This window comes from Euleptes europaea, chromosome 16 (genome assembly GCF_029931775.1).
Source record: "Euleptes europaea isolate rEulEur1 chromosome 16, rEulEur1.hap1, whole genome shotgun sequence".
Classification (NCBI taxonomy): domain Eukaryota; kingdom Metazoa; phylum Chordata; class Lepidosauria; order Squamata; family Sphaerodactylidae; genus Euleptes; species Euleptes europaea.
The window spans coordinates 46390845-46407836 of NC_079327.1; the positions used below are offsets into that span (position 1 = coordinate 46390845).

General features: G+C 41.6%; 1 protein-coding gene across 6 annotated transcripts in view; it reads right to left on the bottom strand.

The window, feature by feature from the left end:
* PHKA2 (phosphorylase kinase regulatory subunit alpha 2) overlaps positions 1–16992 on the bottom strand; it is a 74030-nt gene that overhangs the window by 11905 nt on the left and 45133 nt on the right. For 3 of the 6 annotated variants that reach the window (XM_056861883.1, XM_056861880.1, XM_056861879.1), the window contains 3 exons: positions 16687–16716; positions 13663–13716; positions 2997–3170 (listed from right to left, as the gene is read on the bottom strand). In XM_056861883.1, the coding sequence (XP_056717861.1) occupies positions 2997–3170; positions 13663–13716; positions 16687–16716 (258 nt within the window). Of the gene's footprint in view, positions 1–2996; positions 3171–13662; positions 13717–16686; positions 16717–16992 lie in introns of those variants that run through there. The other 3 variants (XM_056861881.1, XM_056861884.1, XM_056861882.1) reach the window with 3 other exon arrangements.

Genomic DNA, 16992 nt, shown 5'->3' on the forward strand with positions numbered 1-16992 from the left:
AGAAGAACATCACAAGATCAATTAAAACATATTGAATTAACTAACTAAATGAACTGAAATTTAAACTAATTAATTATGGGTATTTCATTATCTGATTGGGTGGGTTGCTTAAAATAGATTCTTTGTGGAACTACTGTTTTGTGATGTATAGCAGCTTTTAAAAATAAAGCGGCAACTGTACAATTATTTTCAGCACAGCTGCCAAAGAAAAGGTTATCAGGCAAAAACAAGAACAAAAACTGTTGTTGCCCCTGTCTAAAGGATATCGACTGAGGTGAGGACATACTTGTGTGAGATAATAGCAAAATAAAGTTGGTTGAAAATTATTTATGACTGTACAATGCTGTATCAAAAACTCTAAAACATGTGAGAGAATGGCTAATTCAGAAGTATTTATATGGAGCAGATAAAGTGACAGTTGTACTTTTTGTTCTGGTGCGTAGACTGTGATACAACACTTCTACCAGCAGTGGTCCATGCATGAAGGTTCTCTGTCATGAGTTCTTTGACTTAGGGATAGACAACTGGTGTCTTCAGGTCCCTGCAACACAATCCTCTTGGCATCAAATTGCAAAGGGTGGTAAAGAGCGGGAATGCTGAAAGGAAACCAGATGCCATTGTCTGGAACATAATACTAGCTTCTGTCTCTGGATAAACAGGTAATGAAGGAGGTAGGGAATGCCTTTTTCCAAGATATGGTGGTATGCCAGATGTGAATGGCCCAGGAGAAATCAGATCGGAGCAATTTGGTCCAATCAGGCATGGTTTCCTTCAGATGGGTGGAGCTGGCATTTGGATACCTGTCTTCTCGAGTACCCAAATGGTCAATTTTGTCACCTAAGTTAATACTTTTGTCAGCCCACTAAGAGAGACTTCCTGAGGCTTTGAAGTAGGGTATCATCAATAGGCTGATGACTTCCCTGCTCTATATTTCACTATCTATGCCCCCAGATGTTTTGGTCCTGAACCAATGTTTTGAGGGCATGCGAAAGGGGCTAAGGCTAAAGATGAATCCAGACAGCACAATGCTGACTAGCACAATGTTCCCAAGGGGATGGACTCACTGTTTTGGATGGAAGTAGTTTTTACAGACCTGGTTAAGAGCTGAGGAGTACTTATGGACACAGCTATTTGAAAAGCAGTATCAGTGGCATTCACCATATTTCTCCCTTTTTAAACTCAGATAACTTTAGACAGCTAACCTGGACACTCTCATGCTTTGATAACCCCACAGCTGGACTACTGTAATGTGCTCTCTGTGTGGTTATCCTTGATGATAACTCAGAAACTATTTCAAAAAGTGGAGGTTTGTTATTGCTACAGGCCAGTCAGTGGGAATATGTTCTGCTGATCTTTAAAACAACCATTACATTTTTTCCTAAGTGCAATTCAAGGCGCTGGGTATCACCTTTAAAGCCCTTCAAGGCCCAGGACCCATATATCTGAAGCACCAGCTCTCTCCATGTGTTCCCATTAGCCAATTATACACAGTTGGTCATCACTTTCAGCATGTCCCCCCCACCAAAAGCTGTTTACCTGGCATTCACCAGAACCCAGCCCTGTTCAGTAATGGCCCCCATTTATTGGAACAGCTTTCTGAGGAGGTAAGGGGAGGGACAATCTCTGGAGATTTTTAAAAAAAGTGTTGCAAAGCTGTGCTGTTTGTGAGGGCATTTAGAAAGACTTCACAGATAGGATGTTTTCTGCTCAGTGTTTTATGAATGGTCTGTTTCATATTTATGGCTTCAGTGGAACAAATTTCAAGCTGCCTTGTGCCTCAAAGGCAAAGGGAAACATTTTGATAAATTAATAACTGAAACAGCAACAGTCGCCTTGAACATGTCTGAGCAGTATCTAACGAAATCTTAGAAGCCAGGAAGATGCAGAATTTCATTTAATTAACTACCAACCTCATTAGCACATACCATACACAGCTATGAAGGCTGACGATACTTAATCTAGAAGAGATGCTTTGGGGAATTCAGGCTATCTGAGGAAGTATCTCCTAGGTGGTCTTATAACTCTGTATTATTTATTTCACGTATACTTTTCAAGTCAAAATAGCTTACAACTAAAACCCACACCTATGTAAAAATTCAAATAGTGGCAAAACTTGTTATCACTGAAGCAAGTTGCAAAACTCAGTCTGACTGATGAAAATGTTTCTTTGAGAGGGCAGAGATGGACGCCCAGCTCATCTCAGAATCAAGCTCAATACATCAAGCTATTTGCAGCTGAATTGGCTAATAGCTCAGTTTATTCCACACTTGACTGAGCGGCTGGACTACCAGGCTGCCCCTGAGAATGTCATCAGGAGTAATACAGGGATTTCCCCTCCCTTCCTGTTTCAATGCCACAAAGCCTCCTGCACAATCCACTCTATGATGACTGTGCCAGATTGTTAATTCCTGTGTGTGTTAGAAACAGCCTGATCATCTTATAATCATAATAAAAAAAGAAGCAAGATCCATTTAAGGTAATGGAATTTTCCTCCAAGTGAACATATTTTTAGGATGGGAATTGGCGTGCCAGTGCTAGGCAACACCCAATCTATTTTTCTCCTGCCCTTTCACCAAGGAGCTCAGAGCAGCGTACATGACATTTTGACATCACAACAACCTTATGAGGTAGATTAGAGTGAGTGAATTTGACTGGCCCTAGGTCAGTCAGTGAGCATAACTGAATATAGCTTCAAATCTTGTCCCCCCAGTCCTAGTCAGAAACTCTACTCACTAATGCACTTCAGATCTCGAGAATGAAGAAAGCACCTGTGCCCATAAGCTCTAGCAGAGCTTTATGGAGGAAATTTGGGACACTTCTCACAATGCTGGCCTTGAGGAACAAATTCTCTTTTTATTTCAGAATAATATAAACAGTGATCTGCCTGCTAAGCCTGGAATCTCAACGTACATTTGAAAGGGACTAAAAACGTGCCTTAAAGGTCAACCACAAAGGCAACATACAGTATCTTCTTTCGTCCATTCCCCCCAGTTTACCTTCTGAAGGATCTTCCACACTTTTGGGTAGAAACCGACAGGGACTCTATTAATAGCACCATCAAGTCGTCTCCGGCGAAGCCACTGCCCTTGACGATCACCCCAACTGATGCAGTGCCCACCAGGCCCCGTCAGGGAAGATGTGCTGGTCGGAGAAGAAGGACTGCTGCATCTCTGGGGGCGGGAGGAATCAGTCAACTCAGAACCACGCATTTTAAACACATGCAGAAAAAGTTCTGGTGGAAAGATTTGGCCACGTCGCTACACTTCATTACTTCTCCACTCCAGGCCTTCGTTGTGCATGGTTATCACTAATGTATCACAAGCTTCTAACATGTAAGAATCAAATAGCACAGGTCAATCAATATTCTACCAGTTTCAATTAAACAAAAAGACCTGTACATCTCAATGGAACTCCCTGAGGAGAAATCATTCATGAACTCATAGTTGGGTGTCATCAATATGCTGATGACACCCAGCTCTACACTTCGTTGTCAAAACTACCCAGCAGTGCAAGAGGCCCTGATCCAGTTCCTGGCTGCTGCAGTTAAATGGTTAAAGGTGAATTAGCTGGAACAGAATCCTGACTAGACAGAAGTAATGTTAGAAGTAATTCTAGGTAAAGAGTATCACCTGCAAAGCCCTTCGTGGCATTCATGAACACACATCTAAAAGAATGCTGCTTCCAACATGCCCCACTTTGACAGCTGTTCTCATTTGAGCAAAGTCTACTGAAGGTGCCACCCTGCAACTGTGTAAGATCAGCAGCTGCCCATCCTTTTTATAAAGGGAATACGACTGCAGTAAAATGGAATTGTTCAGGAAGATGCTTTTACAAAGGGACGAGGGCTGTAGTTTATGGCACTGTTCAGTGCATGCATTTCTTGTTTTTACTGCATTGTTTTCCAATTTTTGTAAACCAAATTTTGTACTTCTTATGCCATATCTTATGCTGTTTTATTGCACTGTGTTCTAACTTTGTAATCCAATTTTATTACAGTGTTTATCATGTCAGATTCTGTTCCTATTGCATTGCTAAATTTTGAAATCCACTTTGACTCTCATAAAGGCAAACTATAAATAAAATAAACTGTTTAAACTATTACTTAATAAAAACATAATCTAGTGTTCTTTGGCACAACACTTTTTATACTTGTTTAGAATGACTGGAAAACAATAACCTTTACAGAGTGCTATTCTCAGTCATTAAAACCTGAAGCAAATGTTATCTGTTCAATTTGTTAGTTATGGTAATGATGTTGCCACAGCTAGGGATTTTTAAGTTGACACTTTTATATGTTTGAATGTACATCTGTTAGCACTTACTACCACAGAACTGACCAAAAGGAAGCATCCATGGCTCATGGTCCTGGTCCATTTAGGAGGCATTCAATCCGTGCTGCAGCCATTTTGCAGCTGGAGGGCAGCCACATACCTTCATAGTCAATGAGAGATCAAAACCGTTTGGATGCACGAGGCACTCTGTGTTTATTATTGCACTTTTCAGCCATCCATTGCTAGGTTGCCAGCTGGTTGGCTGGCTGGCTGGCTGGCAGGGCCCTGCTATAAAATGATACTGAAAGGCTGCAGAAACAGACTGGAGGTCAATAACTGGATGCGTCTAACTAAAAGCCTCTCTGAACATTTCTTTTCATTTTACAGTCCTGGAATCCTTATTCATCTCCTCTGTTTCCTATATGATGAATTACCAGTCTTTGCTTTCTTTCTCGTACAGTGGCCATATAAAATTGCTTCCTGTGAAGTGGAAATGGAAGGCACTCACAGAAGTGGATCTTTGCCCACTTTCCCCTTCCTTCACAAAATCCAAAGACACAGGGGTTTGCTGTAACAAGGAGAATTATGTGAAATCTCTCACCTCCCTCTTCCACTGCAGAGGGAAGAGGAATGGTTCTGCCCAAATTCCCCTTTCTCTGCTCTCTCAGTGCCTCAGGGCATTTACTCCATGAGGGGTCCATGACTCCCAGCCTGGGGTGTTCAGTGCCATGGGCAAACCTTTCCTCTGGGACCCCCTCACCCTGCTTAGACTGAACCCCAACACTGCATAGAAATAAATCTTGACTTGCCCAGCTCCCCCTCCAGGGTGACCAGAGTCCCTGGAATATTGGCACCCTGGTCCCCCCTTCTTGGCAGCTGTACCCAAGGACTGTTTTCCAGTGATCTTAGGAGGCTGCTTGGGGAAGTGGAAAGTACAGAAAGATCCACCTCTGCCAGCTCCTTCTTCTTGTGGTTTGTAGAATCTAACACATAGTATTTTACTAGTTGCATGTAACATCTTCTTATTTATTCTACATGTTATGATGTCCACAAAAGTTACGATTATCTAAAAAAATTGTTTAGATAGCTCCTTTTACTAACTGAATTCATTTAAATACTCACAATGCCATTTATGATTTAATAGTACACGTTTTATAATATGCCAATACAATACTTCAGTTTTAAGCTGCAAATCTTGCTTGAATCAATGTATAGCAAAATGACTGTTACATGAGATATCCCAAACACAGTGATGCCATCAGTCATAATTCTTTCTATACCAATTGTTTGATGAAGTCAGGAAGGTCAATAATACTCATCAATACCTAATAAGATCGCCATTCATCTAGTTTTCCCTAAAGTTTTTGATGAATGGCCTTACAACAGAACCCTTTGGTATGGCCCCTCATCTAAGGGGGTTACCGCACTTTGTATTCCCAGTGATGTATTAAGAGTTTGAAAATGTTGTAAAAAACATCGCTTTAAAAGGGTTTTTGGATACCATGGCTTATAAATGGTTGGAAGACGTCTTCACAGCTAAAGGGGCCAAACAAAGTGCGAACAGTATTTTTTATAACGTTTTCAAACTCTTAATACATCACTGGGAATACAAGTGTGGTAACAGCCAATGTTTCACAGAGTACCAATAAATGCAGGGACATTCTTGGTGGTTCTTCCTCTGGAAATAAGCCATAGTCTGACCATTTTCTCTTTAAAACTGGTCTGTTTTTACAATAGCTGGCATTATGTAAGTGATGAGGAAAATTAGTGTGATAGTTGATTTGCATTTATATTTTAGTCTGTTTCACTGTTTGCTTTTAACTGGTCCTTTGAACAGGGCAGGATTCAAACTGAAATCAGCATAAAAAGTCCTTCCTTTTGCGTACAAAACTCTTTATTCCAGGAAAGTAACTGCTTGCTCCAGAGGGCTGCACCACGGAGTTACAAGTGTCACTACTGAAAATAAACACAGAAAGGAGGAAACTTGGTGCAGCTGCTCATTATCCATCCTCATCTCAAGGGTGCAATCCGGGCACATCAAGCACATTTAAACTGACTTTCCCTTGGATGAGACACACACAGTTTCATACCAAGAAACAATTCTATTGTCAGTTTAGTACAGAAAAACTGGGGGACGTCTCACAGCAAAACAAAGTGCTATGAATGTCTGATGTCTTTAAGCAGAGGCTGGACACTTGTCAGGGACGCTCTAGGCTGACCCTGCATTGAGCACAGGGTTGGACTAGATGGCCTGTACGGCCCCTTCCAACTCTATGATCTATGATCATATGATCTATGATTCTATGATAGCTCACTTATATTACCAGGCCTTCAAATGCAGTAGACTCTTCTCCCTTGACTCCAGTTTCAAAGCCCTTTGCTTAAGAATACAACCTGCTCACGTCTATTCCACAGGTAGGACATTTTCAGTTCCACAGCCTTTGGGTGCAATATATCCAAAGAAAAAGCATTTGATATTAATGCTTGGTGAGTGTGTTTCTCTGACAGCATGTAATCTGAATTAAGACAGTGAGGGGCAATGGTGCTTTGTTAAAATGTACGGTAGGAACTGATACCAGCGGAGTGAGCGAATGCAAAGGAGACAGAACTCTAGCATCTTTAATAGTTGCCCAGAAGGAGGACATTACTGACAGCAACGGGTTTCTCACTCACACAAGACCACCTGCTGAGGCTGCCTTTTCCGCACAGACTCAGCAAGTGGGGGGGGGGGGCTGCCTGCAGTTGTCATGTCTGGCTGCCATCCTTTGCTGCTACCACCCTTTCCCCTGCATGGCACTGCACTGTCCTATTGGGTATTCGGGGATTGCCATGCTGCATTCAAAGATGCCTGAGGAAAAGTCAGAAAAGGAGAATCGTCTGCTCTAGTTCCTGGGTGGCTGGTGGGGGGGGGACGGGGATGACCGCAAGGGTGAGGCAATGACAGTAGAGATTGGCCATCCTGCAAGACCTGCTGCCTGAGGTCACTGTCTTACCCGGTGTCATTGTACAGCTGGATATGACTAAAGGTACACGAGGGCTCTTCTGCATGTGGTCACCCTTGATGCACATGGGGATAATTATAAGGAGAGATCCTAAAAGGAAGAATGATGGTTTGAAAAGCCCTAAAATTCACAGTTCGCCCTTTCTTGCTATGACTACTGGGAAGGCAAAGAGTAACTCTTGACTCACATACTTTCCCAGCACTAGATCAAGTTCCGATCTGTATTGTGGGAGAGTTTAATTTTTAATTCCTCTTCTCCATTCCTACTGCTCTAGAGTTCATGCTGGTAACCATGCTGCTCCAGAGTAAGGACCAAACTAGATATGCAAGTAGATCTCTCCATTTTAAAAAAGTAAATTGCAAGGGGAGAGAGGTGGAACAGAGTACCAGTGTGAAGAAAGAGGGCTTTACACTCTTCCATGTGCCATTTTTCTGATGCAAACTGCTCTCCTCTCCAAGCCCACTTGGTTTAGGCATGTTTACCACTAATGGGGCAAATAGTTTCCCTGGAAAACATTTGTATTAGGAAACATCATGGGCAAAAAGAGTAAAAAAACCACAGGACATCCATCCATTCATGGATCTCCCACTGCATTACTTAAGTTTTGGTCCGGGACGTTCACCTGGGAGTACCTGGATCACCTGTGTCATCCTGTCAAGTAGTTTGCCGTAAGTCAGATGAATGTTTGTGATAAAATGTATGGTAGAATGGTGACATTCCATATATATGTGTGTGTGTGACTTTAAATGAACCAGCAGATGTAGTTGTTAAGGTGTAGTTAAGGTGTCAGACGAGGATCTGAGAGAGCCAGGTTTGAATCCCCACTCTACCATAGAAACTTGCTGGGTGGCCTTCAGCCAGTCACACACTCTCAGCCTTCGCCCTGGCAAATATTTGGATGGGAGACCTCAAAGGAATACCAGGGTGCTGACGCAGAGGCAGGCAATGGCAAACCACCTCTGAACCCTCTTGCCTTGAAAACCCCAGTGGGGTTCATCACAAATCAGCTGTGACTTCATGGCAAAAAAGAGTTATTGCAAAATGAATTGTGCAGCTGTGTTCTCCGCCAATCTGTTTAGCAGGGCTGGATTGAGGCAGTTCTCTTGTCTGTGGGTGCTTGATCAGAAGCCAGCCAATGGACCTGAAATCTATAACAGAGCCTGTGCAAAACAGATTCTCCTCTAGCAGGGAGAATCTGATATTTGTGTGTGCAGCTGCCCAAAAAAGGGGGTGGGTGGGACAGTTTTTCTGCTCCTCCAAAGCAAGGGCCCCACAGCCTCAGCTCCTATGCTTATCACTGGCCCCAGGCCTCCCACACTGCTCACCAGAATTCTTAGTATTTTGTTTAACGTTTTCACTAGAAAAGAAGAAAGGGTATATTAGATTGATGGTGCTGAAACTCATGATGTAATTGTGACATGATGGGACCCATTCCCAACTGTGATAAGCCAATATAATACATACCTGTGCATGAAACAGAATAGCTCCTAATTTGTGGCTTGAGTGATTGTTTAAAGCACTGGTATGCACACACTCTGGAAAAAGCTAAGCAAACCAATTTTGCTCCTTCAGTCAAAATTAAGCCAGCTGCAAAAGTTAAGCCAAAATTAAGCCAGCCACCTGGGGAGGGGTGTCTGCTTACTAGGTAGGCCGAACTAAACAAGCATAAGAGAGCTTTGACCCTCATGAGAGGATCTGCTCTACCCTCAGCAGTATTGGAGGGAATATTTAGGAAGTTGCCAAGAGCACAACGGAAATGCCCGTGCGGTGCAGGAGAGATGGTGAATATAAACCATGTCCTTCTCAGGTGTAGCTATTACGAGGGTTCTCAGCACAAGCTGATTCACCCTCTTATTGATTTAATGGCATCCAGCTCAGAGGAAGATGAAATGAAATTTCTGCTTTGGGGGGATGCTTGTTGTTTCTCTCAAGTTGCCAGATTCTGCTCTGCAGCAATCAAGATTTGTATGGGAAAGACCAATAAAGCTAATACTGGGATTGGTTAAGTTTATCTGGTAATTTATTGGTTTTAACTGTTTTTTAAATCTCGATATTCTTACTCTTTTATAGGTTGTAATTGGATTAACTGTGCTGACTATTGCTGTAAATAAATTCATTCATACTAGCTAGGCCTGCTTCCCAATTGCTGGAGAATAAGGTCAAATCTTTCATTATATTTGGGTAGCAACAGAAGAAATGATTGATTAGGAAGGTTTATGATTGGCCTGGGTCCAAGTAACCCTGGCTGCAGAATGTCTTGTATTGTATGGGCTCCTCACAACAGCATACCTACCCAGGTCTGGGCAGCCCTAGATGTGGCCATCACAGAACACCTTAAACAAGGAATAACTGATCTATTTAATAACAGAGTCCATGGCACCTTAAAGACGAACAAATTGGACTCATTAATTCATTAGTCTTTTAGGGACCAGAAGATTTTGGCCGTAGAAGACTAATACAACTACCCCTATGGAACTTTACTACAAAGCAAGAAAGGGAAGAAAGGATCACCCCCCCCCCCGGCTAGATTAATATAATACACAACATGTTTATTAGCATTGCAGAGAGTCTGGATGTCAAATGAGTCAGGCTGTATTCCATTCAGCAGAGCTGACATTTAGTCACACCACGGTTCACTGGAAGTGCCAATGCTGAAGTAATTAGGGTGTCTCTTCTGTGTCATCTGTGTCTACAATGATAAGCTTTGCTTAACCAGATTCCCCCCTCCATTAAGAAATCATTGTAAATGAATTAGGGCCCTGAGTGAGCAAAACAGCAGCGCTCTTTACACCACCATTTCTCAGGAGAAAGCAGGAGAGCTGTAGTAAAAAGAAACAGGAACCTGCATGTTATTAAGTGGAGTCTCATGGAAAACGTATTGCTCAGTGTGCCACACAAACTGTGACATTCTTTGGTTCTTGTAGGTTATCCGGGCTGTGTAACCGTGGTCTTGGAATTTTCTTTCCTGACGTTTCGCCAGCAACTGTGGCAGGCATCTTCAGAGTAGTAACACTGAAGGACAGTGTCTCTCAGTGTCAAGGGTGTAGGAAGACACCCTTGACACTGAGAGACACTGTCCTTCAGTGTTACTACTCTGAAGATGCCTGCCACAGTTGCTGGCGAAACGTCAGGAAAGAAAATTCCAAGACCACGGTTACACAGCCCGGATAACCTACAAGAACCAATGAACTCTGACCGTGAAAGCCTTCGACAATATTTTGTGACATTCTTGTTTTTCCATTTTTACAAGGTCAGCACTTTAGCCCTCATGATCAGAGAGAAAAATCATAAAAATTTGGGGCTGGATGGGGAAGGCTCCAGATGCCTTAAATCTTCTGGTGGGTTTCAGTAAGCAGTTGATACAGCTGGGCAACTTGTTTCCTTTTTAAGGTGGCGAATCCTTCAACACCCCTCTGTTTTCTGGCATTTGTACTCCTCAGTTGGGCCACCAGCATATGTTGCTGCAGCTCCTGGCTGCTTCCTCCTAGTTGTGCTTGTGTTCTCTAGGGCCAAGTACCTGGTGATGGACATTTTAGAGTGCTTGACCTGCTAACGGGTGCTTTGCTATTTACTTCCAGTGGCTTCCCTCAGGCTTTTCTTGTAATTGGAACTGACCTGAGAGCCGGTTACAATACTCCATCACACCCTAATTGTCAGTATTTGTAGTCACTTTCTATTCCTTTCCCACTTGTGAATCCTCAACCTTTTGCTTCAAGCGGGCATACTTAGAGCTCATTTTAATAAAATGGAACCAGATGTTTAACATCTCTGTCCTTCAGGTTTCTATGTTATTACTAGGGGTGTGCATTCGGATATGCCGAACCTTAAAAGAAGAAAAACTACGCCCCCGAACCCTGCAAAGAATACCCAAAGAGTGCAACGTTGCTGAAAAAGTTTCCTACCGTTGCAAGAATGGTGGGAAAATTTGTCTCAGCTCGATTCTCTGGTCTAAACTTTCTTGGTTGCACTCTTTTGGAGAGTCTCGGCTCCATTATACAGTATATGGAGACTTTGCAGGGCTCTGAGGGGCTGTTTTTTGAGGCAGAGGTACCAAATTTGCAGTGTAGCTGCTGATGACTCTCCTTACAAGTTTGGTAAATATTGGGTCGGGGGTCCAATTTTTGGGCCTCCGTTTTTTCTCCATTGGAAACAATGGATAATGGATGGGGGCACCCTTTTGGGGGCCCCATAAAATTGGACTCCCTGACCCAATCTGTACCAAACTTGGGGGGTTCTTCTGAAACTTTGGTGCCACCTTAAAAACTGCCCCCAACAGAGCCCCACAAATATTTCCCATAGATTTAATAGACCCAAAAAAATTCACATATGCAAAAGAGCCGGGGGGAATCCATATTGATATGGAAATTTGGCTTTTTTGAAAAATTTCAGGTCTATTAAATCCAAATCCAAAAAATACTGAAAAAAATTGGCGCATATCCCTAGTTATTACAGCGCTTTAGCTACTGGGAAACTGACAAGGAACAATCAGCCTTTAGTTTGGACTGGGCCTTTTCCCTGGATTTCCATTAAAAAAAAAACTCACCCATATGCTGGGTGCTTTGATTTTTAATTTTATCCACATCTTTATGTAAATGTGTAGATTGGCACATAATGATGATGATGATGATGATAGTATGCCACTAAGGAGCAGCTGACTTTTAGCAACCCCACAGCTTTTCAAGGCAAGAGATGAGCAGAGTTGGTTTCCCATTGCCTGCCGATGCGTGGCAACCCTAGTCTTCCTTGGTTGTTTCCCATCCAAGTACTACTCATGGCTGACCCTGCTTAGACTTGCAGGTTCTGACAAGATCAGACTAGGCTGGACTATCAGGATGACATGTAATAATGTGGACTAATTCTATAACTTTTAAATACAGTGGTACAAATATGCTTATAACTGTTATAAAATTAGAACATAAGAACATAAGAAAGGCCCTGCTAAATCAGACCAAGGCCCATAAAGTCCAGAAGTCTGTTCACATAGTTGCCAACCAGGTGCCTCTAGGAAGCCCCCAAACAAGATGACTGCAGCAGCACCATCCTGCCTGTGTTTCACAGCACCTAATATAATGGGCATACTCCTCTGATCCTGGAGAGAATAGGTATGTATCATGACCAGTATTCATCATAACTAGTAGCCCAGAATACCCCTTTCCTCCATGAACATGTCCACTCCCCTCTTAAAGCCCTCCAAATTGGCAGCCATCACCATATCCTGGGGCAGGGAGTTCCACATTTTAACTATGCGTTGTGTGAAAAAATACTTCCTTTTATCTGTTTTGAATCTCTCACCCTCCAGCTTCAGATGACCCTGCGTTCTAGTATTATGGGAGAGGGAGAAAAACGTCTCCCTGTCCACTCTCTCCAAACTATGCATAATTTTATAGACCTCTATCATGTCTCCCCTTAGCCGCCTTCTTTCCAAGCTAAACAGCCCTAAGCGTCTTAACCGCTCCCCATAGGACAGTTGCTCTAGTCCCCTAATCATTTTGGTTGCTCTTTTCTGCACCTTCTCAAGCTCTGTAATATCCTTTTTTAGGTGTGGTGACCAGAACTGTACACAGTATTCCAAGTGTGGTCTCACCATAGATTTGTACAAGGGCAGTATGAAATCAGCAGTTTTAGTCTCTATTCCTCGTCTAATTATGGCCAGCATGGAATTTGCCTTTTTTACAGCAGCCGCACACTGGGTTGACATCTTCATTGAGCTATCCATTACAACCCCAAGATCCCTTTCTTGGACTGTCGCTCCCAGCACAGATCCCATCAGTGTATATGTGAAGTTGGGATTTTTTGCCCCAATATGCATCACTTTACACTTACTCACATTTCATTTGCCATTTTAATGCCCATTCTTCCAATATGTAGAGATCCTTCTGGAGCTATTCACAGTCCGATTTTGTTTTAACCACCCTAAATAATTTGGTGTCATCTGCAAACTTGGCTACTTCACTGTTTAACCCCAACTCCAGGTCATTGATGAACAGGCTGAAAAGCACTGGTCCCAACACAGATTCCTGAGGCACCCCACTGCTCACATCCCACCATTGGGAGAACTGACCATTGATTCCTACTCTCTGCTTCCTATTGTTCAGCCAGCTCTCAATCCATAAGAGGACTTGTCCTCTTATCCCATGACTATGAAGTTTGCTTAGCAGTCTTTGGTGGGGGACTTTGTCAAAAGTTTTTTGGAAATCCAAATACACAACATCCACAGGCTCATTCCTGTCCACATGCTTATTAATTCTGTATGACAACCACTGTAAGAGACAATCCCAACAAACATAACCTTTAATATCAAAGAGAGGCAGGAAACTGAACTTATGCATATGTGTGTCCCTATTAAGAAGAAGAAGAGAGAGGTTTTAAGATTCTTAATGAAGGATTACCATGGACCTGGAAGAGTGCATGCTGCTGGATGTAGAGTGGCCCCCATAGAAGAACTACAAAACAAAATACAAAACAACAACAAAAATAAGTGAAATCAATACAACTTAAAAGCCAAGTGAAATGATAGATACATGAAAAACAAAACAAAAAATGTAAATGTTCTGAAGCCTGCGTTGGATGGTTCCTCCTATGAATTCTTTCTTATTTCTGCAAGTTTGCTGGCATCAAGGATGCCATCCCCAATTTATATATTTTGCCGGTTATCAATACGTTTACTGGTTTGCTTGTATCATAATACATTTTTCTGTTATCAGAGAAGTCATTCCCAATCTGTATTTGAGTGAAAAATGTTCCATGCTTTTCTATAAATCTCTAAAATTGTTTACTGGGGTTATTGGCCTTCAGATAGCAGGAAACAATTTTAACAATGGGTTAGATTCTCTGCTGGCACAAGAAGTAGGAGGGGCGGCCTTTCCCAGTTCCCCTCTTCACTGCAGTCCCCATTCCACATGGCTTTTTGTCTGTGTGGGTTCCATGATCCCTGGAATAATTGGGGGGGGGGGTTGAAAGGGCCTCCTCCATCCTCTGACACCAAGGGAAAAGCTGGTGGGGCACAATTCAATCAAATGAGGGAAATATAGCTTTTAACACATGCACCATGTTTAGCCTAATGTCAGATTCTACTTCCCATGCAACATGCATCATAATCACAGTCATTTCCATTTTATGAAAGCAAGAATACGCACGCAAGCAAAATTCAGAACAGGCTAAGAAACAGAAGGCTGAGCTACCAAGTTAACATTCAAAAACCATCAAAAACATTTTCTGAATTGCTTTATTTTTAGCCTTAACTATCAAGCTTGGGATTCATTTTAAAATTAATATAGATCATGTTCAGAATATAGTAGGTTATATTCTAGGGATAAGTGGATTCTTCATGTTCCTTTCCTTTATTGCTGCAAGGATTTGCTCTGCCTTCCATGCTCCTGAATTCCAGTTCAACTAGGAGAATTTCTAAATTAATCCTGCAGCTTTCTGCAGTTTTTGGTCCCCCACCCCCTCAAGGGTACACTGATAAAACTCTACAAAAAGGTAATCTTGCTATATTCATATATATGGTTGCATCAAGGTTTTCCCCCCCTTGATATAGTGTTTTACTGATCTGCACATGTACTCCTATGCATTAGATCAACAGACATGCATTGATAATATGATAATAAACTAAGAAGTTTAGAGTTCCCGCAAGCTGAACATGCACTGCACTCTTGACTAAAATTCAGAAATAAAAACGGAGGAGACCTAATGAATAGGTTCCACTTCATTAAAAAAAAAACAGCTAAGTCTCTCCATATTACATTATGTTCTGTAGGTGAACAGTAAACTAATTGGTATTAATCAGAAAATAGTACTAGAATCTAATAGGGTGAGAATAGAGTTGATGATGGATGTATGCATGCATTATTATATTGAAGCTTGGACACAGACATATTTCTATTTGACTTTCCCCCCTTCTTTTCCCCTATTTTCTTTTTTGTATCCTAATATATAAAATAAAATTATATATTTTTTAAAAACCCAGCTAATTTAGAACTCCAGTTCGAATGAGGGTAACTTTGGAAGCACCTCAAGCTTCTGAACGTTATACAAGATACAACTTATGATACACAAACAGACGTTTCAAGATCATGCTTTACACTGATCTTTTAAATTTTGCACACACACACACACCCATTTTGTTAGCAATGTCAGGTTGCAAGATGCAAACCCAGAAGACCTTCTCAAGTTTCAACTCACACAGCATTTTTTTTCTGCTGAGGGTTTTCTTATATCTTTAGATCAGGAACAAGGTGCAAGGGAAAGGGTTAGACAGCCCACTCCCATATTGCTGCTGACAAAAACAGCATTCTCCTCTAGCTCCAACAGCTGTTCTACTTTCTTTTCTTTTTTTAAAAAATGGGGAGATCCACTCACAGATCTTCCACTTTGTATCTATTTTGGCATTAAAAAATCCTGTACTACAATGGCAGCATGTTAATGGTGCCATCTAGTGGGAAGCTGAATGCTCCAAAGGAAACACAGCTCAGTCCTTATGTTCATAGAACTGAAGGTAAGAAAGACTGGACGGGTGTAACACAGTGACAAAATCATATTGCAGCAACACCAGTATGTTTTTAACACATGAAATGCACCATCATTTTTGTAGAAGGAATGAACACAGATAAAATAAATCAAAAGAAATCAAACATCAACAAAAAGACTGTTTTCTAGGCAAAGTCAATTTATATATCGTCTTCTACATGATCAATTGGAATCTTCTGGGCTGTTTTGTGATAAATCCAAACAGACACAAGGTTGTAAGTGAAGAATAACTACCTTAGACAATCATGAGAATTTTCCTGTTTTATCTCCTGACCATTACCCAATTAACATCTCTGGAATCAAACATTCACAGCATGCTAAGGACCATTTCATGCATTATAAAGAAAGGCTGACAGGGAACCTGCCAATCACAGCTTCCTGAGAAGTCTACCAGTTCAATATACTTGTTTTCAAAAAACCTACAGGTCACATTCCCATTTTACAGTTTTGTGTGCACTCTTCAAAAACATAATGACTCCCCCCCCCCCAACTGAGCTGTAAGAATGGTTAAAATGTTGTTGCTAACATGGTTTGTTTAAAAAAACAGGAATGGAAAAATATGACAGTCAATATCAAATTTATGTAATATATCATTTAATATTTTAGCTTTCTAGTACTTCTATTTCTTTTCAACAGAGGGCTATCACTTTTCTTTTCTCTCTGGCTTAAAAAAACCTGCAATATGAGACTATTGATTTAGGATAGGCTTGAATGAGTAACCCTGGAAACAGCCCTGGAACTCATGTCAGCGAGAGCCACCCACTGGAAAATCTAGTAGTTCTACCTGAAGACTGTATATTTCAAACCGAGTGTATCAAATGCAATACCAAATAAAAACATGCAGATAAAACAATGTTATACGGACATGGGTATTTTTATTTCACCTGTTCACTACTACTTAGTCTTCCATGCCTCTAGAATAGAACAAAATGAAGTATAAAAACCAAGTTATGTAAATGCGTTACACTGAGGCCAAAAATTAACAACAGCAGCAAATGCCATGAAATCTGATCCCCCACTATACATACAAGCAATCACTATCTCAGCATAGACGTGAACATGAGTGACCGTTTCCTTCTTGAGCATTAAAACACCATCACTTTCCTCCTTTTGTACATGGAATGACGTAAACTCTTTGCTTACCAAAAAAAAGGGGGGGGGAGAGAAAGAGAGACCTGCTCTGGAAGAGT